The 22956-nt window shown below is 39.0% G+C and overlaps 1 protein-coding gene across 22 annotated transcripts in view; it reads right to left on the bottom strand.

The window, feature by feature from the left end:
• Nucleotides 1-8117: 8117 nt before the first annotated feature.
• Nucleotides 8118-22956, bottom strand: part of PCBP2 (poly(rC) binding protein 2) — a 26076-nt gene continuing 11237 nt past the window's right edge. For 3 of the 22 annotated variants that reach the window (XM_058165676.1, XM_058165667.1, XM_058165668.1), the window contains 6 exons: nt 22672-22713; nt 21455-21527; nt 21052-21090; nt 19826-19881; nt 17679-17848; nt 11466-13650 (listed from right to left, as the gene is read on the bottom strand). In XM_058165676.1, the coding sequence (XP_058021659.1) occupies nt 13320-13650; nt 17679-17848; nt 19826-19881; nt 21052-21090; nt 21455-21527; nt 22672-22713 (711 nt within the window). In that variant the 3' untranslated portion in view covers nt 11466-13319. Of the gene's footprint in view, nt 8501-11465; nt 13651-17678; nt 17849-19825; nt 19882-21051; nt 21091-21454; nt 21528-22671; nt 22714-22956 lie in introns of those variants that run through there. The other 19 variants (XM_058165687.1, XM_058165683.1, XM_058165686.1 and 16 more) reach the window with 11 other exon arrangements.

Raw genomic sequence — 22956 nt, 5'->3', positions numbered from 1 at the left:
GGAAGCAGACAGTCTAACTGGCAGAGAAGTTACTTGGTCTGTTCCTTAGGACTTCACAGGCTGGAATAAGGGGATGAATCCTGGGCTGGAAAACTCCACATTACCATCACATGGCAACAGTACCCCTCAAGCAAAGGACTAATGAAAATGTTCTCTGTTCGGTTATCCAGGTCTGGGCCCTTATTGTGAATTCTGTGCACTGGATTTTTTTCCAAAAAGCCCACTAGCTAACTTTAGCTAGAGTTAATTTAACTTTTAACTCTAGCTTTTTCTATACTTAATAAACACAAGCATGACCAGCGACTCTATTGCTAAGTGAAATGGTCATTAAGCAAAACATCATGTGACTGCACAGACCCTACAGTGCCACTTCCATCCTAGTCATTAAGCAAATCACCTGCACTCATTAAGCGAGGTATTTGCATGATCGCAATTTTGCGATTTTACTGCAGGCTGGCCGTGAAGCACACGAATGATAAGCACGTGACTATGAGATGCTGCAATGGTCATCGATGCGAGGACTGGTCACAATATTACTTTTTCAGCACCATCATCACTTCAGTCGTTAAACAGAACACAGTAAAGTGAGGACTACCTGTAAGAGCCATGGTGGCATAGTGGTTAGAATGCAGCATTGCAGGCTAATTCTGCTGATTGAAGTTCGGCAGTTCAAATCTCACCAGGTTTGACTCAGCCTTCCATCCTTCCGAAGTGGGTAAAATGAGGACACAGATTATTGGGGGCATATATGATGACTCTGTAAACCGCTTAGAGAGGGGCTGTAAAGTACTGTGAAGTGGTATATAAGTCTAAGTGCTATTGCTATAAGAAGTATCAAGCCAAGCTTGACACCTGCAGAGTACTCTGGAGCAGGGATCCTCAACCCCTGGGCCAAAGACTGATACTGGTCTGTGGCTTGTTAGGAACCGGGCTATACACCTGGAGATCAGCGGTGGGTGAACGGGCAAAGCTTCATCTGTACAGGTAGTCCTCTAATTATAGCAGTTCATTTAGTGACAATTCAAAGTTACATCAGCACTGAAAAAAAGTGACTTATGATCATTTTTCATTTACGACCGTTTCAGCATCCCCATGGTCACATAACAATTCCGATGCCTGGCAACTGACTCATATTTATGACAATTGCAGGGTTGAGGTCATGCGATCCCCTTTTGCAACCATCTGACAAGCAATGGGGAAGCCAGATTCACTTAGCGACAGTGTTAGTAATCTAACCACTGCAGTGATTCACTTAACAACCGTGGCAAGAAAGGTCATAAAATGGGGCAAAGTTTTACAAATGTTTCACTTAGCTCAAGTGTGGTCGTAAGTCAAGGACTACCTGTATTTACAGCTGTTCTCCAGTTCCACCTCAGATCATCAGGCACTAGAATCTCATAGGAGCACAAACCCTACTATAAATTGCGCACGTGAGGAGGGATCTACGTTGTGTGTTCCTCCCCCTCCCCAATCACGGAAAAACTGTTTTTCACAAAACCGGTCCCTGGTGCCCAACAGGTTGGGGACTGCTGTTTTAGAGAAGCGTTTGTCAGTGCTTTTTTCCATGATGTTTTCCAGATTCCCATTTTGAGAGTCTAAAGCTTTCCTGGAAAGGATTCAGCCAAACGCTAACCAGAACTGCTTAGCTTCAGAACCCAAACAAGATCAGACAAATGGTGCCATCTGCTGAAAAGCAAGAAATATAGCAGAGCCAATCAATGAATCTCTTTTTGACTACTGCAGCTCCCAGTGAATTCACATTCAGTAGTACAGAAACGTTCTAGCCATGGACAGAGGTAGACACTCCCCGGCCAATACTAAAATCAAATTCTAGCTTCCTAGCTCTGCAGGAGATCCATCAGCTAAAACGGTAGTAACTTTAGAAGTAGGAAAACCAAGATTAAGACTCGGGGAGAATGATGGAAGGTGTTGTGTCTTGCCCGCTCTCACCGCAGCTGGGGTCTGCTTATCTGCTTCCGAACACTGAAGAATGTCCTCCCGGCCCCAGCCCTGGCTCCATGCCCAGACAGGCTGAGGAGGGGGCATCTCCCGGCCCCAGCCCTGGCTCCATGCCCAAGCAGGCTGCAGAGGAGGGAGCACCCCCCGGCCCCAGCCCTGGCTCCATGCCCAGGCAAACGGAGCAGCTAGACCCCTCCCCCTCCTCCACAGCATGTGAGCCTGAGGAAAGTTTATTTCCAACAGCTGCTGATTGGAGTGACCCTCGCATCAGAAGACTGGATAGGCGGAGGCAACAGAAGGAAGGGAGGGGCAGGCCTTAATGAGGGCTGAGTCATGGAGCCACACCCCATGGCCTATATAAAGGATCTGCTTTCTGGCAGTCTCTGAGTCAGGCAAAGTCAAACTTATCTTGCTGAAGTCACTTTCTGGTCTCCTGCCTGCTCTGAGGACTTTGCTAGGACTTTGGGCAGAGCTGCAGAGGCAAGCCTGATTCGGATTTCCCTGACCCGGCTGTCAGCGGAGGAGTGGGACACGACAGAAGGGAAGATGTGAAATTGCATGTCTAGCTGCTTCTCTAGCCTTTCAATTAAAAATTTCTTGAAGAAATTTATCATACGCGGTAAAAGTGAGAAACCACCATATTCCCTCGTGCCTCCCTCCTGACTAGCCCAAATAGGGAGTTTAAACTTTGGAGAATGTTTAAGAATTTGCACGTAATTTAGAGCTCCAGGTTTACATTTCCTTTGTGCAGAAGGGGCCAGCATGGGTCATTTTGTGTTCCCAAAACATCTACCCAAAAGATCTTGTGGCAAAACTCCAGAGAGAAAACAGACTGTCTTCCAAGCATTGTTATCTGAAGTCTTCTTGGCAAGACTTCAGGTATAATTTTGAGGCAAGTTCTAAGCAAAATTAAAAGGGCCCTCTGTTGACTGTATTTAATGTTTCTCGTGGATACTTCTTAAAAATACTTTAAAAAATAACAGGAGTTAGGCAAGCTTTTTTTAAAAAAACTTTTCCACCACTTTAGCACGATAGACATTTTTCTATTCGTTTCAGATACCCAATGTTTTTGTGCCTATGCTACAAAACAATTGAGAAAGAAGCCCCGTACACCTTTAACCATATACATTTGGTTTCCCCTAATTACAAATATGGCAAATTAAATTAGAGACAACAGCTGGACATGCATCAAGACTCTATTTCACACTGAATACACAACTGGAGGGGGGGGAAGGGTAGATATGGCTAACTAGTATGCTTGCAGGAGTTAACACAACTGGTGTGGCCCTTCCTTCTCACACTCAGAAAACACAACAAGGTTCACCAAACAACTTTACAGATCAATTCATCCTTAGATTTTTCAGTCACAAAATGACGTTTCTGTTCAAATGATCCATCATCTTTTCCTTAGGTGTTTTATGAACATGCTGGATTGAGGCCAAAAGTGGTATCAAGTTAGCCTGACAAATTGGCCAGGGCAATTGGGCTCTTATTGCAGCTGAATTTTACAACAAGTAGCCCTTTGATTTGATCCATACAAGGTCATTTGGCAAGATAACAGTAGTGAGAAAGCTCAAATGTGGGTTTAAATCTCAAGCAAAATTAAAGCCAGAATTCAGCATCAAATCCTTGTAAATATATATCAAGTCCTGCAGAATTTATCTCCTATCGCTGTTTGACTGATTTCAGTGCTGATAAACCAGCATTTTTATATTTCATGCCCAGCCGGTAGAAGCCACAATTATTTAAAAGTTTATTGCAGTTACTGACTTATGTGAGGGTGAACCACCCTGGGAATGTGTAATAAAACCTATCTTGCTGAAACTGGTAGCCCCTGGATGGCGCCCAGTATTCCCAGCCTGCCTCTGTAAAACTGAGCTGTAATTGTGGACACAACATGCTCCGAATTTATGAGGTCAAATACTGGTGCTTGGGATAGCCCTGCTAAGTGAAGCATGTGCCTCATAGTTTGGAAAAATATTGTCAAGAGAAATCAATACTGGACTTGATTTCCCAACCTTAAAAATTAATATACAAAAAAAATAGGACTCCCAAGTTACAGAAAAATCAACTCTCTTCTACTCAAAGCATAGGAAATGAAAACTACACTTCATAGAAACAATCTCCTTCACTGAAAGCCAAACTCCTGGCAGATAATATACATTCTTTTACAGCAGATTAAAATGATCCCATCCTTGTTAGTGCACTGGAATCTAGATTGTAAAATCCAGGGTCTCAGTTCAGACTCCTTATGGCTGTATTCATTCCCTTGCCAGCATAAAGCCTCTGTAGAAACGCATGATGTTAAAAGACCCACCTTGACCTCTCCCAGCTCAGTTGTCATTCTTCCTGTGGAAGGCAAGTTTTCAATCCCTTAGATAAAGCCATACTTCCCACTACTTTGGATCCGTGCGTTCCCTATTCTTGTTTTAACATCTACCCTTGTAAGATAGATCATCTGTATGGAACTAACATTGCTTAGAGATGAATAATGGCACTGCGGATTTCAATTAAAGACCATTTTGTATTCAGTCTTGGAATGCTGATGTAGCCCTTTGTTTTGCTCGTATTTCCAAATGCAAAAGAGTGTAAGAGTGAACACTTGAAAGAGGGTCCTCTCTTTTCATCCATTTCCTTAATATGACCAGAGTTCCCCATTCTAAGAGTCCAGCTATCATTTATTAAATTTCTCTTAAGGACGTTTCTATTTCTTATGGATATACAAAAAGGTATGTTTGAAAGGGAGTGTGCAATGCCTACTAAAAATTCAGAAGCCAAGAAAGTTTAATATAATTGTCAATGACTGTTAAGGGTTTCTGCACAGTTTCTTTATCTCCACCAGCAAGCAAAATTATACTAATTAACACAAAATGTCTTCCCTGCTACAGCCTAAAGGCGAATATGAGTATAGGCCTTCAATATTTTTAAAACAAATTACATCCAGACATACTCTGTAGTTGGCTCGCTGAGGAAACAACTAGGAATAAAAGGGATTTCTGGATGCTGTTTGAGCCCTCTATATTTTGCTAAAGTTACTTGGTTTCTGAGATTTATTTTTATTTATTTATTTATTTTTGTCACAACATCATACAAAAAGATTATATAGTATATACACATATAAACATATATAGGAAGAAGAAAAGAAAAACAATAGGACAGGAACGGTAGGCACGTTTGTGCGCTTATGCACGCCCCTTAGAGATATACAGGTAGTCCTCATAACCACAATGAAGTCCAGAGTTTATATTGCTAAATGAGAAATTTGTTAAGTGAGTTGTGTCCCTATCTTTCTTGGCATATTTGTTAAGTGAATATCTGCAGTTCAATTAGTAACACGGTTGTTAAGTGAATCTGGCTACCCTATTGACTTTGCTTGTCAGGAGTTTGCAAAAGGGGATCACGTGACCCTGGGACACTGCGATCGTCATAAATATGAGCCAGTTGTCAAGCATCTGAATTTTGATCATGTGACCATGGAGATGCTGCAACGATCGTGAGGGTGAAAAATGGCTGTAAGACTTTTTTCAGGGCCATTGTAACTTTGAACAGTCACTAAATGAACTGTTGCAGGTCGAGGACTACCTGTACTAAGTTAAAGTGAATATAGTTTACATTTAAAACAAGTGGCTCCTTATTACACATATTATAGCACTCTTGGTTCAACTGATAATACAGTATGTTGCTTTGATAGAATTGCTTAGCCTTTGCCACCAAATGCCTGAGTGCAGAAAATTTGAGTTCTAGCGTCAAACTATTAAAAGAGTTCTACACAAGTGTACACAATTTTTGCTACAACACAAGGAGGCAATTGCCATGCCAATGTTGTTAGATTTGTAAGGTTTTGATTTCGAGGTTGTCTCTACAGCCACAAGGAATCAAGTTCTTACAGTTATTTTGTAATGGCAGCTGCTGCTGTTCTGTTTTGAAAACAATGGGAAGCCTAGCTTACTGCATCTAGCTATTTCTCAAACTATGTGTGGTTAAGAGCAGGGAGACAGAAAATCAAACAGCCCAAATGTAGTCCTCTGGAAGAGTTGCTCTGCACATTTGCTCCATTTGCTCACCTGTTTAGTGTAAAGGTAAGCACCTAAAACTAGCTAGCTTCCCTCTCCTTTTAGCTATTTCAAAAGCAGATCTTAAGCATATTTGAGACACAGAGGCGCAGTGATTAGAGTGCAGTACTACAGGCTACTTCTGCTGACTGCCAGATGCCTGCAATTTGGCAGTTCAATTCTCACAGGTTCAAAGTTGACTCAGCCTTCCATCCTTCTGAGATGGGTAAAATGAGGACCCAAATTATTGGGGGCAATATGCTGACTGTAAACCGCTTAGAGAGGGCTGTAAAGTGGTATATAAGTGCTATTGCTATTTCAAGGCCTCCAGATGGGATGGTTCTTCTGCTGATAGTTATTTTTATTAAATTTGTTTAATGTCACAAAGTGACATATTAATGACAGTTCCACTGAGTGTCTATCACTATTTTCTAAGTAAGATCTGAATGTTTCTCAGTGCAAAACCTGTATCCTGCTAAGGCAAATTTAATTCAGGAAAGTAAGATACAACGTAATGTTTACAAAAATGCCAAACACTTTTGAGTTTAGCTTCAGTAACTATACTTAAATCTTTCAAACAACTGTTACAAGCTTTCCTTACTCCATTAACCAAACACCAACAAAAATAGCCGAGAACTCCAGTTTCGTTGTACAGACTACTGTTTGAAATTCTCCACAATGCAATGCCGATATAGAATAGTTTGAGAAAATCAAATCAACAGTTACATGATGTCACCAGAAAGTCTTCTGCAGAACTGCAAGAGGAGGCTCTTGCCAATTGTCTCATTGGTAGAGGGCCAGCATAAACCCAATGTTGACTTAAATGTTAATATCTGGTTAAAATTTTGAGAGGATTTATATGTTTTGTGCAAATTTTCCCAATTAACTTATTTTCTTGTACTTTGAGAAGTACTGTGTTTTGTTCAATCCTGCCAGTTTGAGAGCTTCTCAGAAACACTGAAGAATGTAGGCTCCATGCAAATTTTTCAAAAATATGCACTTCACTAACCTGGCTTATGCCAAAACAATCAGTTAAGTTTAATACATAGATTTTGCAAAATAGATAAGTCATTTCCAGAAATGTAGAGTTTCTTGCCACTGAATTGTCTGATAAGAATTTAAATTCAAAACAGCTGGAAGGATGCAATTTGCCTCCATCTATTCTATAGTATTTACACTCCAAAATATGTGGTCACTTCTATAAAACAAAGGTAATGAGGACTGTATCCTACACTCAATTTGTTTTCTCAGCTTGTATTTTATATAAAAGAAACCTTGACTTCAGTAATAAAGTAAAAAGCACTCACACACTACCCCCAGTATTTTGGGATCACACATATATGAAGATTATGCCATTATGACATAACGTTCAGGGAACTGTATACAGGCTTTTATTTTTAAAAAATGCAATATAGGAGAAACTTAATAACCATTACAGATAGTCCTTGACCTACAACCATCAGTGACCGTTCAGTTACAAGAGCACTGAAAAAAGTAACTTATGACCAGTTTTCACACTTACATCCATTGCAGCATCCCTATGATCACATGGTCCGAATTCAGCTGCTTGACAACTGGCATGTATTTTTGACAATTGCACTGTCCCGGGGTCATGTGATCACCCTTTGTAATCTTCCTAGCTGGCTTCTGAGAAGCAAATTCAATGGGGGAAAGCAGATTCATTTAACAACCAAATGATTCACTTAACTGTGGCGAAAAAGGTTGTAAAATGTGGCACAACCACTTAAACAACTGTCTTGCTTAGCAATGGAAATTTTGGGCTCCATTGCAGTTGTAAATCAAGGACTACCTGCAATCCTCTCAAATGAGAGAAGGATTAACCATTATTTAGGCTTCACTATAACCCAAACCTACAGCATAGCCATCTGCCTTTGAAGGACAACGGCCCCCCTCCCAATTCATCTCCAATGCAGGAAAAAAAATTCTTTCTGATTATAGCACTCTCCTCCCTCACCCATGAGTCACAACTTTGCATTCCATACTATGAAGCTTTTCTGATTTGCTATTCAGAAATCCAAAGAAATAATGAAGACCAGGGATAAAGACTCAAGACCACCACACATTTCTATTCACAAGGAAAAAAACTCCAGTCCATCTTTTTATTTTTTTGAAAAATTTCTGACATTACAGAACTAAACTGAAATGTATTAATTCCACTCTTACATTTCATGACATAACAGAAAAACTTCATGAGCCAAGAAAGGGGAAGAAGCTTAAACTAAAATATGAATCAGCATTTTAACAGCTGAACAGAGAAAAGGAATTAAAATGCTGCAATTAAAAAAAAATCATGAATGGATGGGTAAAGCATGTAGAACTGAAAATTTACAAACTAGTTAAAACCTGGAATTGCTGACTGCTCAAAAACTACACAGATGGATCATGGGGATGAACGGCAGAAACGGGTAATGAGTGAGGTGGTGGCATTGTCCTAGCTGCTTCCCATTCCACCAGTCTCCGAAGAAAGCCTACGATGAAAACAAAAGTTAAAGTCTTTTAACAAGCATAGACAAACAGAGCCAGATTTTGACACAAGTCCAAATTCCACATTATAACATGACTTTTTGCAACCATAAAAAGTATATTGTTCATAGAAAAGCTGTATTTGGAATATGGTACTTTTAAAATTAATTTTTCAGGGGCAAATGCCCACATACTAATTAATACAGAAGCAGCTACAAACACACAAATAACTATCTTGAACACCTTGTAGTCACTTAAATATCCAAAAGGAAAGTTAGTCAGGTTTTACTGCAGCTTTTGTACATTCATCCCCAGATCAAGCATGGCTTCCAGTAGTCTTAAATATTCAGCACCTTCTGCATGTGTGCATACTAAATCTAATAAAATCTAATAAATTATAAATCTAATAAAATAAATAAATAAATAAATAATAAATACTAGCCAAAACAGTCACCAGAATTCAGGTTCACCAGAATTGTCAAGAAGTAGACATAGCACTTTGCTTTTATTAGCTTATGCAAACATATAGCCATTAAATTGTGACTAGGTTGCCCATTTTTTAGTTCATTTTTACCCTGCCTTTATTTTTATAAATAAATCAAGGCAGCAAATGTACCCAATACTCCCACCTACTCTCTCAGAATCCTGCGAGGGGAGTTGGGCTGAGGGAGAGTGACTGGCCCAGTGTCACCCAGACGATTTTCATGCCTACACTGGGACTAGAACTCTCCTGGTTATTGCCTGTAATGCTTGGTTAGGTATGTTCAGGTATTTAGGCAAGATCAGATTTAACAAGTCAAATCATTAAAAGCTATTGGAAATAGATTTGAATTAAAAGATAAAATTAGTTCTTCACCAACCGATTTTCAAATTATTAAATAAAATACAATTCATATAACTTTTACAGCTGTCTGATGCTTACAACAAAAGTGGTTTTATTCTGTCTGTTAAAATATAAAAACATATAAAATTATTCTAAATTGATCTTTGCTGGTAAAAATCAGAAGCCCCTAAATGGAGGGAGGGAGGGAGGGTGGGAGGGAGGGATCTATCTATCTATCTATCTATCTTTCAGCCATGAATTCTTCACTTTGTCACCATCACAAAGGCATGCCTTAATCCGCTGATTGGTAACAAAGAACAGATTTTACTAATAAAGTTACATGTCCATAAAATTATTTTATTAAAAAAAGAACATTAGTCTTCAATCAATATATATTTATATTTTTTAATATTTGGCATTAGAATAAGTTTTTTAATAGTTATTTTAATTGTATATAAATGTTTTATGTGCCTGTGAACCGCCCTGAGTCCTTCGGGAGATAGGGCGGTATACAAATTTGAATAAATAAAATAATAAATAAATAAAATAAATCACTTGAAATCTAGGGCTTGAGGTGTGTATATTTAAGCAGAAGCCATGCTATACAAACTTACCTTTTAGGAAGGAGGTTCTCTAATGTAGACTACTAACTGACTGACTCACTGACAAGCTGCACCCAAATCAGTAGGACAAGAGTTAGGCAACACAAATGGGTAAGGCTCAGCTGAATGGGTCTTTGCCAAAAATCAGGCCAGAATGGGGTAGAAGAGTGATAAAATTAGACCCTGTGTATACTACTGAATAACCGAAACTTCCCAGTCCTTTATAACAGAATGACTCAAGGCAATTTTCTCTGGAGTAACAGTTAAGACTGCTTGGTAGCTGAGATTCATGCATTTGAAGGATGCCACAGTTGGGGAAGGATGATTTGGCCATATAAGACAAAAAGTAGAATTCCAAGTAAGACCCACTGAAACAAGGGCAAAGAATGGCTCATGCTAACTACTGGTAAATACAGGAAGAGGTTTGAGTACATCTAAGTAGTTCACTGTTATTTTGTGTTGTTTTTACAGAGCAGCCTTCCTAAAATGATTTATGGAAATAGAACTTCCTGAAGTCCCAAATGGTATAGTCAAGGGGAAAGGCTATCTCACAAAATTAAAGTATGTCACATTTGAGCAAAGCTGGTTTACCCTTCCTTACCCATTCCAGATATATTTTAGCAAACACTGGAAATTTCTTTATTCTCTTTTTTAAAAAGTTAACTACTTACTGCATATCCACATTAGTGGATTCTGCATTAATATAGCTTAACTTTTTTTAAATCACACTGATGAGAGCAATCACTTATTCTTGATTCCTATATTATAAAGGACTAGGGACAAGGGTGGGTTTTGCTATGGTGTGTTGGAAAGCAGCATCTCCTCTTTGTCGTATGTCCTGACTGTCAAGATATAGAACAGATGATTATGTGTGAACTTGAAATATTGAAAAATGAAACCCAAATAGCCTCTGCTACTTGGCTCTCATTGTGTAGCTGAGTATAATTCCACGTACCAAAAAGCTGAGACAAATTCAAATCAAATTTATAGATTCAACAATAGATCTCTGCTATGAACAAAGCATAGCCCAGGAATAACAGATTATAGAAATTAAGACTCTAGAGGTAGTCATCTTACTTGTAATTTCTGTGAAATAAGCAACTTTGGGAGCATAATCCAAACCCAGAAAAAAGACCTGCTACTAATTTTTCACCACTATCAATGAAGTCAACTGTTTTAAAATCTATAATTTTTGCACATACTACATAATACATTCAAAGTGTGCCTGCCTTAATATAATTTGACAGAGGAACATTATTTACCTGCTGCATCATAAAACTAAGTGTTAAAGATTGGAAAAATTGTAAAAGTGGATGTGGACGCAATCTTCATTTTTTTTAAAAAAAAATGAAGGCAAATGCAGAATTTTCTTTTAGAAGTCAAGTACTGATATCCGCTTCCCAATACTGTGAGTTTGATATGGTTATTACTGAGAACTAGTGTTTGTGCAATATAACAAATAGCTTCTGGACAACATATCACCACCTCACTGGTCACAAAAACAGTCTCTACAAGACACTATAAAACAGACGGCCAATCCATAAGCTTGGTTAAGAGTGGACAATTTTTACTTGATGTGATTACACTACAGCAGAACAGATTTTTTTAAAAAAGTTACAATTGTGAAAGTCAAACTGCAGAAACAATTACTAAAAAAGACTCCTACTATTAAAGGAAAAAAGATTTGACATAACTGCATAAGTCAGCCAGTTAATGGCCATCCCATCCCTCGTAACAGGATCAGATTAGACCCTCCACATCCCTGAATGCAAAGTCCAAAATTATGTAGCCCCATAATCTAATTGCCATTTCAAACTTGTTCCAATTTTAATACAAAAGATAAGCACACAATTCTTATAGATTTTAACAATTACCTTTTCTTATTCAGTATTACCTCAACACTTTGAAAATTAATAAACATTCTTTTTTTTTTTTTTAACTGCAATGTTCATGTGGCAATCCCAGGCTAAAAATCAAGTGATTCTGATTCAGATGGGAAAATAATATGAGCACCATGATAAAACACTGGAGCTCTGCTTTTTATTAAATTATTCTATTTGTCCAACTTCTGTTTCCAAAAAGCCCTTATTGGTGGAAACAAGCGACTTACCTGGTCTTTAAAACTAGAAGTTTGCTGGGACAAGAGAAGCCAACTGGCTAGCTTTGACAGAGGATTTTCTTTCAAGACAAACTACATGGCCTAAGGAGCATCTTTTAAAAGACACTATACACAAGCTAATATTTTCATCAATAATGAGATTTTTTAAACTATAGCTCTGGGCTACTCATCTATCAACTTGAGAATTAGCTCTTTTATTTCATTTTTAGAACATGTGGCAAAGGAAGGCTGGACTTGAAGTACTATTAAAGCTGTTTATACACTGTGCTTGTTGATCCAATTCTCTTATCTCCTTAGTGATAACATAGTCCTGGATGTAGAGAAAGCCAGGTATCTGAGGCACGTGCGTTTTTCAGAGATCCACAGCAATGTCTACAAAAGTATAGGACATACTGTATGAGCAAAGAAATGTGCCATATTTCTACCAAACAGGTGAATGTATAAACATGCTAGCTAGGAATTCTCATGGACAAACCATAGCCTGAATGGAAACAGTGTACAAGGCCTACTCCCTGCCTTCAGTTGGCAACTTCACAATTGTATACTGAATGGTTACAGCTTCCTAAGCATAGAGATTAAACATTTCATTACACTCCAGGAAAGCCTTCTCTAATATGAGATATATTTTCTGTTAACTTTTCCATCAACCCCAAGGCAATACAGCAGGAGGCAGAGATGACTGAAATTTTGGTCCCAAACACTGGGGGTGGCAGGGCTATCAGGCTGAGGAAAACTATTCTAGGACAATAATTGACATCTATTTAAAGACTTTTAGCCTGGGTGTGCAATGCGATATCCACCAGCAGTTTGCAGTTACATAGTCTGGATCCAATTCAGGCACATCTGTGCACATTCTCACTGTGATAGCTTTATTACAAGACAGACATTGAGACAGGTTTGACCAAAGTAGCCTCTTTGCAACAGCTTAAACCAAGGTATCACAAAATGAATAGTTTTATTAACAAATGCTAGAATCCCATACCCCGCCAACCCTTGCCCACCCACCTTATTTCATGTAACAATGCAAACAAAATCTACTAAAGCAACAGCTACAAGCTATATAATCAAGATTACTACTGGACTCCAAAACTGATTAATACACTTGCTCAATTGTCTTTGACCTAGTGGAGATCGGCAGCAAAAAGAAACTCCATTCTAAAGAATCACAAGCTCATTTCTGTTTTTGAAGTTTAAAAAAAAAATCTCTTCCAAGTCTCCTCTACAGGATTCCCCATTGCTGAAAAACAATCTGCTGTTCCTCTAAGGCCACAAGCAGACTCTCAGTAGGGAGAGAATCTCTGTTTTTCCGTTTTCAGTTTGTTAGTAACACATGGCACAGCTGAGGTGGTGGAGGCACCCTTAGCAGCAGACACAACATTTAGAGCCAGGAGAGGGACGGGTTTCATGCCAAGCAGACTGGAGACACAGGGGGCGGTCGGAAGAGGGTTGGGGAGGCTGGAGGGTGCGTCGGAGACCCCTGCTGTCGCAAGCGAGGGGGTGGTGGTGGAGGAGGAAGAAGAAGAAGGGGTGGAGGGTTGAGAGAGGTTGATGCTGAGGTGGTCGGGGATCGTGACGGAGGCTGCCTGGGAGGAGGGTTTAGCGCTTTCTAAACTGTAACAGAGGAAAAAAGGAACAAAAATACGGGTGGGTGGATGGGAACACCACACAAAAAGCACAGGACACAAAACAGCTTAAATAGCATGAACCTAGTCTGGAAAGGTTTGGAAATAGCATAGCCCGAAGAAAGATGGGATGGGGAGAGAATGCTGGCTGCCAGGGAATCTCAACATTCTCTAGATGTACCAAGGTCCATTTATAGTCCCAAAGAACATTGCCCACTGGGCCCCAATTCTAATCCCATTATGAGTCATTCCAATTTATATTGACGTCAGAAGTGGCCATTTTGTTATTTAATACAGAACTACATACCACCCTTTGAAATTACAGAAAACTATTAAAACAACGTGGTCAGTGTTTATTCGCAAAAGTTCATCCAGCATTCTTTTCTTTGCCTTTCCAACTGTTATTTCAGATTTAATACAGACTGCAGTACGTAAATGTCTCTTGGAAGTAGCAAAACCAACATTAACACTGTGCTGAGTTCTATGAAATGGTACTATACCAACCAGGAAGTCTTAACTGAACTCCAGGAATTCAGGGTTATGTTTTCTCCGTATTAATTAATGAAAGAAAGTACCGTATATACTTGAGTATAAGCCGAGTTTTTCAGCACGTTTTTTGTGCTGAAAAACGTCCCCTCGGCTTATACTCGGGTCTATACGGCTTATACTCGAGTTTTGTTTTTTTTTAAGCCCCTCGGCTTATACTCGAGTATATACGGCTTATACTCGAGTTTTTTTTTTCTTCTTTTTTTCACATTTTACCGGACGGCGCGGGGAAGCCCTGCCGGTGCAGTGAGAGGGCGGGGCGGGGGAGCCGCCAGCCTTCTCAGCTGAGGGAGGGAGGGTTTCCCCAACCGGTAGGTGCCTCATTTCCCACCCTCGGCTTATACTCGAGTCCCCAGTTTACCCCAGTTTTTGGGGTAAAATTGGGGACCTCGGCTTATACTCGGATCGGCTTATATTCGAGTATATACGGTAACTTATTTTTGAGAGGGCATTTAAAACAATGGATTTCATAAAATCAAACTCCAGAGGTAGGGCTTATTTTATTTTTGGCAGAAATAGTTCAATGAATTGTAGGCTGATCTGACGTGTTTAACCATCTTACTCATTTAGGTCTTAAAGCAACTCGTGCTTGCCTAGAAAACAGGATTCACAATTTTAATTTCATCCAGAATTGCAGCTTATGCTCTGGATGTCTTTTCTTTCATTTACTGTACACACAGAATTCATTCTCTACTGATAAACTGAGACACTTCATCGTTTAAGAGAGGCAATGTTTTGAGAGTACCCAGATAATAAATAGGCAATGGTAGTGATTATTGTTTTTTTTTCATTGAGATGCTTCAGCATTGGCTATTGATTCTTCTATTGAAGCTCAAGTTCACACACACAAAACCCAAATTATCTACAAAAAACATGAAGGCGTGTGCAAACATTCCAAGCTTGAATATTCAGAGCTCAGAACAGCAACTGAGCGTTTTGTGTTCAAACAAAAAGTCCAGCATTTTTTAGTTTTATCCCAAACTTAGGGAAAACTGGAGCACTTCATTCCCTGTTGGTTTTGAATATTCCGATGCCCCAAAATAGGGCTTGGATTTAGAAGATTTTAAATGTGATTTAGCTAATAAAGCAGCAGGCAAAATTGCCATCCTTGTGACTGGTGACAGCTGGTTGAAGAAAGGAAATTGCACAACTGCTACCTATCTAACTGGCAGTTTTACAGACAGTCCTCACTTAACGACCATTTGAAATTGTGGCAGTCATAGAATGGATGCTTTACTCCCTTAGTGACCTAAAGTATCCAAGGCTGTCATAAATGGTTGTGCATTTCTCACAGTCATATGATTGCACGTTGGGTGGTTGCAATGTTCAGCAGTCACATGAGTGGAATTTGTAATGCTTTTTTGCTGGTTTCTGAAAACGGCCAAATAAATAGGTTTGCTTGACTACCACAAAAGTACCAGCAAATTACTTCCAGTCATGTGGGTGCCTCAACTTATAACTGCATTGACATACGACTGTAATTCTGAGCTCAATTATGGTGGTAAGTCAAGGACTACATGTACTGTTGTTTTAAATCTTTTGCTATGGGTCAAGGTTATCTTAAATTATAATGCAGCATGTACTTGCGCAATGTCTTTCCATTATTTGTTCATTTTATTTTACAGGAAGTTTGCCAAAAACACCAATATGTGTATATTTATCAGAAATTGTGTTGCTAGGCTATTGAGTATTCAGGATAAAAAAAAGCTCTGACAGAAAAATCTACTGTTGCTGCTAGTAAGCTGTTTATGGGCTATGCTAAAGTCAATCCACTGATTCAGTCCTTGAGCAAGAAAAATTTAATTTTAAGCATATCTGAACTAATCTCCTTGGCTACTTTTTTCTGCAGATTGGATGATGGAAAAAATTCAGCAGACTACTGCCTGCCGACTTTTATTGTTTTAAAATAAAAAATGTAGCAAATCCTTGCTATCAATCTCTTATGATATAAATCTCCAGAGATTGGCAGTCTCTTGAAACCTAACAGAACAATGCTTTGAGTAAAAGTTATGCTTTACACGTGGAACTATTTTTTTATTTTGCTTTCTGCACGAAAATGATGCACTTTTCTGCTTGATATAGTTATACTTTCTTATACATCTCGGAATGTAGTTTAGGAGAGGGGATTGGCTTTTTTCTTGCTGCTTAATGCATAGAATGGTTCATTCCTATTGCTTAATATACCAGATCAGCCAAAACGAATAAAATTTTAATAAAAAGATTGAGCAACTCAAGACACAAAATTTATAGGGCAACTGTAAGGATAGTACAATGTGGGTCATAATTATGTACATAGCGCTTCGTTTCTAGTTATTTGCCATACAATACTTCTTTTTAGGCACTCTGTATGTCAAAACATTCCAAGTCCTTGAGTTTGGTCTGAAGCCATTATTATCCTTTTTTGATTGAACAGCAGCCATTTGCAAGTGTCATTAAGCCACTTACAAAACGTATTTTTGCAGTTGCTACCATCACCATCACCACCGCCACCACATTATATTACATTACAGTTCAGGCATAAATTTAATTGGGGAAAGCACAAGAGCCTTTAATGAGAAGAATTTTAGAAGGTTTTCATAGCAATTGAGTGAAAAAAAATATTCACTCCAATGGTGGAGCCTATTTAGCTACTGAACTGAAACAAGAGTTTCCTGGGCATCCCAAAATGGCCACTTCTGTTCAAAGACATTTGAGACTTTTGGGTAGTTTTAAAAATGTCAGCAACTTCATATCTGGAATATACTTGTTTCTTATTCTCTAGCAGCCCTGAAACTAAACTGTAGATTCTTAACATCAGAGTTTATTTTCTTACAATGGATACTTTAGTCATAGCATAGATGGCAAGTAAGACTGTCAGGACATAGAACGCCAGCTGTTTGGGTCTGGATGTTTAATTATTGAAGACGTTACTTTCTGTTACGCCGATAATTTGGATTTTATGTCCCGAGATCATATGGTAAAGGCTACTTGCCAGTTGGGGATTGTAAGGACAAAGCCCCAGAAGCTACCACTGCTTGTTGCAGAGCCCCACTGCAGCCCATTACTGAAGCTCACTGCAAGCAAAAGCATATATGGAGAAAAAGAACTGCAGGAGCAGTGGCAGTGACCAAAGTCATATTCCTGGGGCAGAGCTACCCCTACCTTTTTCTCAATAAAATGCATACTGTTATCATTTAGAAATCCAACTAAGCACCTTTTTTTTTAAAAAAATGTAGCACTTAGCAATTCCAAGTCTCAATTCCTCTCCTCTACCTACAAGAGCTCCAATATCTTCCCAATCTCAACCCATTCATCTGCGAAGATGAGGTAGCTCCTGTGCACCAAACAGCAGTTTTGCACTATTTCTGCACAAGAGTGGGGGAAGGGGAGGAGTAATTGGGAACTTTTAGTCTTTTTAAAAGGTTTTTTAAAAGTATACATTTATTTAATCATCTAAGGCATGCATTAATAAGCAGTATAATAAAAACTTACCTGACATTAATTAGATATTGAGCCAGGCTGATGCTGGCTGCAGATCCAGTTATAGTAACCTGCCTGTCAGTAGATCCTTCCACTGGATTGGCAATTTTGATCTGCGCCCCAGACATCTGGCGAATCTCATTGATCTTGGCGCCTTGACGCCCAATGATACAGCCAATCAGCTAAGAAAAAGAAAACAAAGTCTTAATCAAATTGCAATCTGAAATGTCAAAAATATGTTTTTGTATTGTCGTTTTCTTTTCAGACTTGGATGAGGCTGATGTCTAGAAACTATGCAAATACTGTTTTCTATCAGGAAGCTTCACTATTGTTAAAAAACCTTTTCTGAAAATGTTTTGCAATTGGCATATTAATGTGAATGTGAATTAAAATGAACTAAACTGTCCTGTAGTGTTAATCTAGTTGGACAAACAACTTTGTTATCTTTTGCACAGTATTCCTATATTACCAAAGAATAACTTTCCTTAGAAAAGTAGTTTAAAACCTTTAATTGTCATTTCACCCTTGGTAGAACAAGAGCAAATGCTATCAATTTTATATTTGTTTTGTACCATTATATGCTCTACAATGTAAAGTAAAATTAAGGCAATTGGGGGAAAGTCCACCTTCTACTATATTGGGCTGTGTATCAATATTATTCATGGGTAAAGCATCTCCTTTATTAAAAAAAAAGTCAGAAGAGGAACAAGGCAAAACATTGCGGCCTAATGCTTAATGTATTGGGGCTTAAAGCAAATCTTTTGGATTCAAAGCAACACATGTTCAATTTCAACATTTGCTGTTTAAATCAACCTAACGGCACTCCAGAATGTTAATAGTCAAACTATGTCTGCAAGGTAACAGCGTGGCATTTGGTGCTCATAATCAATATTCTTTTGAAAGGTTGGCAGCTGCATTAATTTTGAGATGTGTAATAGTTCTCAGTATTTTTGTATGCTAAAGGCTTCTTCTCAGAAGGCCAGCATAATACCCTTCAAACTAATCATTAATCCACCTTTTAATTTGTAAATTTTCTTTATTCTAAGTTGCAATGTTTGTTTTAAAAGACTACAAAGAGAAAGCGTAAATGTTCCTTTCCTTTTCGGTTACAGAATCATAATCTAAGAGATACTTTAGACTCCTAGATGCTTTGGTGTCATCGTTCATGTACCCTGTACCATTCCTGTGTATGAGTCAAAAAAAGGGCTGAGAAAATATCTAGGCTCCTCACATCCTGGACATAAATTCTTTCTACCCTCAAAATGACGCTATAGGGCACTGCACATTAGAACTAGACACAAGGACAGTTTTTCCCCGAATGCCATCACTCTCCTAAACAACTAATTCCTACAACACTGTCAAACTATTTACTAAGACTGTATTACTATTCTTCTTCTCATCCTTCCCATTACCTATTTCTTCCCACTGATGACTATAACCATGTTGATTGTATTTTTACTATTTATAGTTCTGTTTGTTTCCTAGTATGATTTGATTGCTTATAATAACCTATGACTATCACTTTTGTATCTTATGAATCTTGATGAATATATTTTTTCGTTTTTTCCTTTTACGTACACTGAGAGCATATGCACCAAAGACAAATTCCTTGTGTGTCCAATCTCACTTGGCCAATAAAGAATTCAATTCAATTCTTTAGAGACTGAAATCACAACGGTACTGAAAAATTGAGTTCTGACCAGTACTCATACTTATGACTATCGTCGCATCAACACAATTACATGATCAAAATTCAGTTGCTTGGCAACCAGCAGGTATTTACCATGGCTGCAGCATCCTGGAGTCATAAGGATTGCCATTTGCAACTTTCCCAGCCAGCTTCCAACAAGCAAAGTCAATGGGGTAAGCCAGATTCAATTAACCATTGCAACGATTCATTTAACAACCGTGGCAAAAAAAGTTGTAAAATTGGGCATGACTCAGTAATGGATATTCTGGCCCAATTGTGGCTATAAGTCAAGGACATGTAATTTAAATGCCTTCTTCCCATCTAACTATTCCCTAAGCTTAAAATAGAACGGCTATCTAGATTAGAGCACAACCATAATTTCCTTGAAATGGAATTCCTGAAACAGTATCTCAAGACAATCCAGAATAGAGCACTTTATCCCAAGTGGGCATGTTTGAAAAATGCTTACATCATTTGGAATGGTGAGTTCATGAGAAGTAGTCTGAGCTGATGCATCCAAACCTGCTAACATAGAGAAGAGATCAAAACAAGTTAAGTTGAGACAATCAGTACAGTACAAAACTGAAATGCCAGAGCAATCAGGCTATCATTTGCTGCTGAAAAAATTACAGTCTTGAAGTGTTCAAGCAGAAGATGAACAAAATGTTAAGCTTAAGCCTCTCTCTCTCGCTCTCTGGTAAACTCTCTGATTATAAAAGAGACAAGAATGAACGTTTGTGCTTGGCTAGAGCAAACCGAAGTAGTAATACCGTCTCTTATAAACAAACCAACGAAAAAACCAATTATCTAATACTTTCCAACAAGTTGCAATGAACACAGACCCAAAGCAAACACTCATGTTCATCAGTAGACATTTTAGTTGTACATAAAGTTATTGCTGCCTCATAGTACAACACTCTCAAGAGACTTCTTACTTCCTCTGATATCTACCCATCTGATAAGAACAGGGAAAGAGGGCTTCTTTGGGACCTGACCGCTGACCTGGGACTATTGTCCCCAGGGCCCATGGGTGTAGGCCTTTTCCATCACGGAATCTTTTCTCTGGAACACCATACTCCAGATATCAGAATGCTGCTAGGATTCTGGAAGGCCATTTAGTTCTGCCTTTTTCAAAGGGATTGGCGAATGATCCAGGGTGGCACCTTCTGAGTGGCTGCTGTTGATTATCTTGGTGCTGTATTTTGTTTTGTGGTCTGTTGTTATTCATTTTATCTTGTCATTGTGGTTTTTACTTTATATAATGGACAGAGGCCGTATCTCAGTTGCTTTTGACTGGAACTGCACAGAAGCCTGAGCAAATAAATAAATAAATAGCAGTACCATCTGTACTGTTCAAGAGGCTTGTGTGTAATGCCATTTTTATGTTTATCAATCCAATATAGCTATTGTGTGGACATTTGTAGCTGCCCTGCTATCTTCACTAGCAAATAGCTCATGAAAAGAGAATAGATTTATTCATTCTATTATTATCTGCTCTCCAATATAGGTTCCAGCACACCATATTTTACAGAAGGAAAAAAAGAGTATCAAATATGATTTTGCACCTATATCATGTGCTGTAGGCTTTCCCCCCTGCACTATAATGCAGTTAGCAGAATTTGGTAACTGGGAAAGACTCCCCTACCGTTATGAACATACACAACAGAGTAACTAGTTTTTTTTTTCAGTCATTACCCCAATAGCCTTTCACATCTGGAGAGCTGGATTCAACGCCTGTCAAAATACAAGGGACAGTAAGTGTGGTGGTCCTAGCCGAAGTCCTATCAGACTTTCAGCAACAAGGCAAACTTTTATACAACTTGGTACAACTATTTCTACCATAGTAATTGGAAGGCAAGATGCAACTGGCATTGTTATTGAAAGGACCAAAGGAGGAAGCAGCATCAACATTCTCTTTAAAATCAACACAATGTTTTTTGTTCTGGAGGATAGTAACAGTCACCTGTTTTTCAAGATTGGTACCTGTGGATCCTTTTTTTTTTTAAGTGAAAAAATGAGCTTAAGGCAATCATCTTAAAAGGCCAAGTGGAGATTCTTGGACTGCTAGCTTATATAATAAAGAACAACATTTTCATACCACTGAATCCAGTGTTGCCATGAGACATTGGAAAGTGTGACTGTTGCATTGCCAACTGATGCAGCTTGGTCAGCTAGAAAAAGAGAGAGAGAAAGGTGGATGTTAGGAATTTTGCAGACTTACTTGTTCAGCACAGTTTAAAGAAAAACAGACCCTGCAAGCTGAGCATGAGGTGCTGCCCCCTTGGGATAGGGGAGTTCAGGAGGAAAACTGGATTGAGGAGCAAGCGCTTCCCTGAGCAGAGATGGGTACAGACAGTAGAAAAGCACCAATGGGGTGTGAAGCCAACACCCATCTCAAAAACCCCTGGCTCAACAGAAGGCATCTGCAGTGAATTGTGACAAACACCAGGAGACAAAGCACAAACAGGCAAAATAACACAGAGACTGATTTGCAGTGGTGCTTGGGACCACACCATGCAGGACTCTGTCAAGCATTTGGAGGGGAGAGGTATATCATGAGTGACCAGAATGGAGTCAGATGCTCTCCCCAATCTTAAACAGTGCAAATTTCTATAGCTCTTGGTCTTAAGACTCACTCATCTGGCCCCACCCTTTCTTGCTCTAAGCATGCTATATGAGCAGAGATCAATTCCTATGTGCCCTTCCATGAGAAGTACTACAACTATCTCACACACCAGAAGGTATTAGTAAAGAAGGACAGTGAGGGAAAAAAAGTCCTTTCACATCAAGTGAAGACAGCTAATGGTTTTATTATTAGCAGAAAATGTGCCAAGAAAAGGCATCCCAAGCAAAAGCCCATCACCTTATAACGACACCTGTAGTGACTACATGATGTGCTGGCCATCATGTTTTAGAGATGAAAGCTCAAGTCTGAGGCTAGCTTCCCCTCCACCACCGGGAAGTGCACTACACCCAATGCCCTATGCCATTTACTAAGAACCACAATGACAGTATACCATGGAGTTTTGTTTTGTTTGTTTGGGGGATCTGATATCAAATTGTGGGACAGGGACTGGAACTTGGATAGAATGCCAAGTTTTGCTGGGCAAGTGTGTGTCACAGGACACAGAAAAAGGAGGAGAGATTTAAGGTTGATTACATAAAGAACTGCTGAACAAAATTTGAGGCTCGTTTTAGGTTGGCTTGTGGTTTCAAATTAAAACAGACTTCTAAAGTGGCTTGTTGAGAAAGCATGGAGAAATTTTGAAGGGAGAAGTGGGTGATTTCAAGACAAGAAGTGTAAACAAAACTTACATCTGGCTGTGGAATGGCATACTGTCCTTGAATGGTATAGGCCTACAAAAAGGAGGAAAACAGTCCTATTAAAAACCATTGGACAGCCACCCAGTGACAGATAAGAGTTCAACTAGCCAGGAAGCCAGAAAGCTGAGGGGAGAATTGTTGGTGGGGAGCCTGAAAGCAGGTCTCTTAAAGGGGCTCCTTGTATTAACTAGGTGTATATAGTGTTTGAAGGGAAAGTGTTCCCCACCACAAAAATGATTAGTATTAACAGCTGGTTGTTGTTGAAGATTTGTTGTT

This window comes from Ahaetulla prasina, chromosome 2 (genome assembly GCF_028640845.1).
Source record: "Ahaetulla prasina isolate Xishuangbanna chromosome 2, ASM2864084v1, whole genome shotgun sequence".
NCBI classification, from domain to species: Eukaryota; Metazoa; Chordata; class Lepidosauria; order Squamata; family Colubridae; genus Ahaetulla; species Ahaetulla prasina.
Note: the sequence above shows the minus strand (reverse complement) of the source record. Positions and strands in the feature narration are given on the sequence as shown.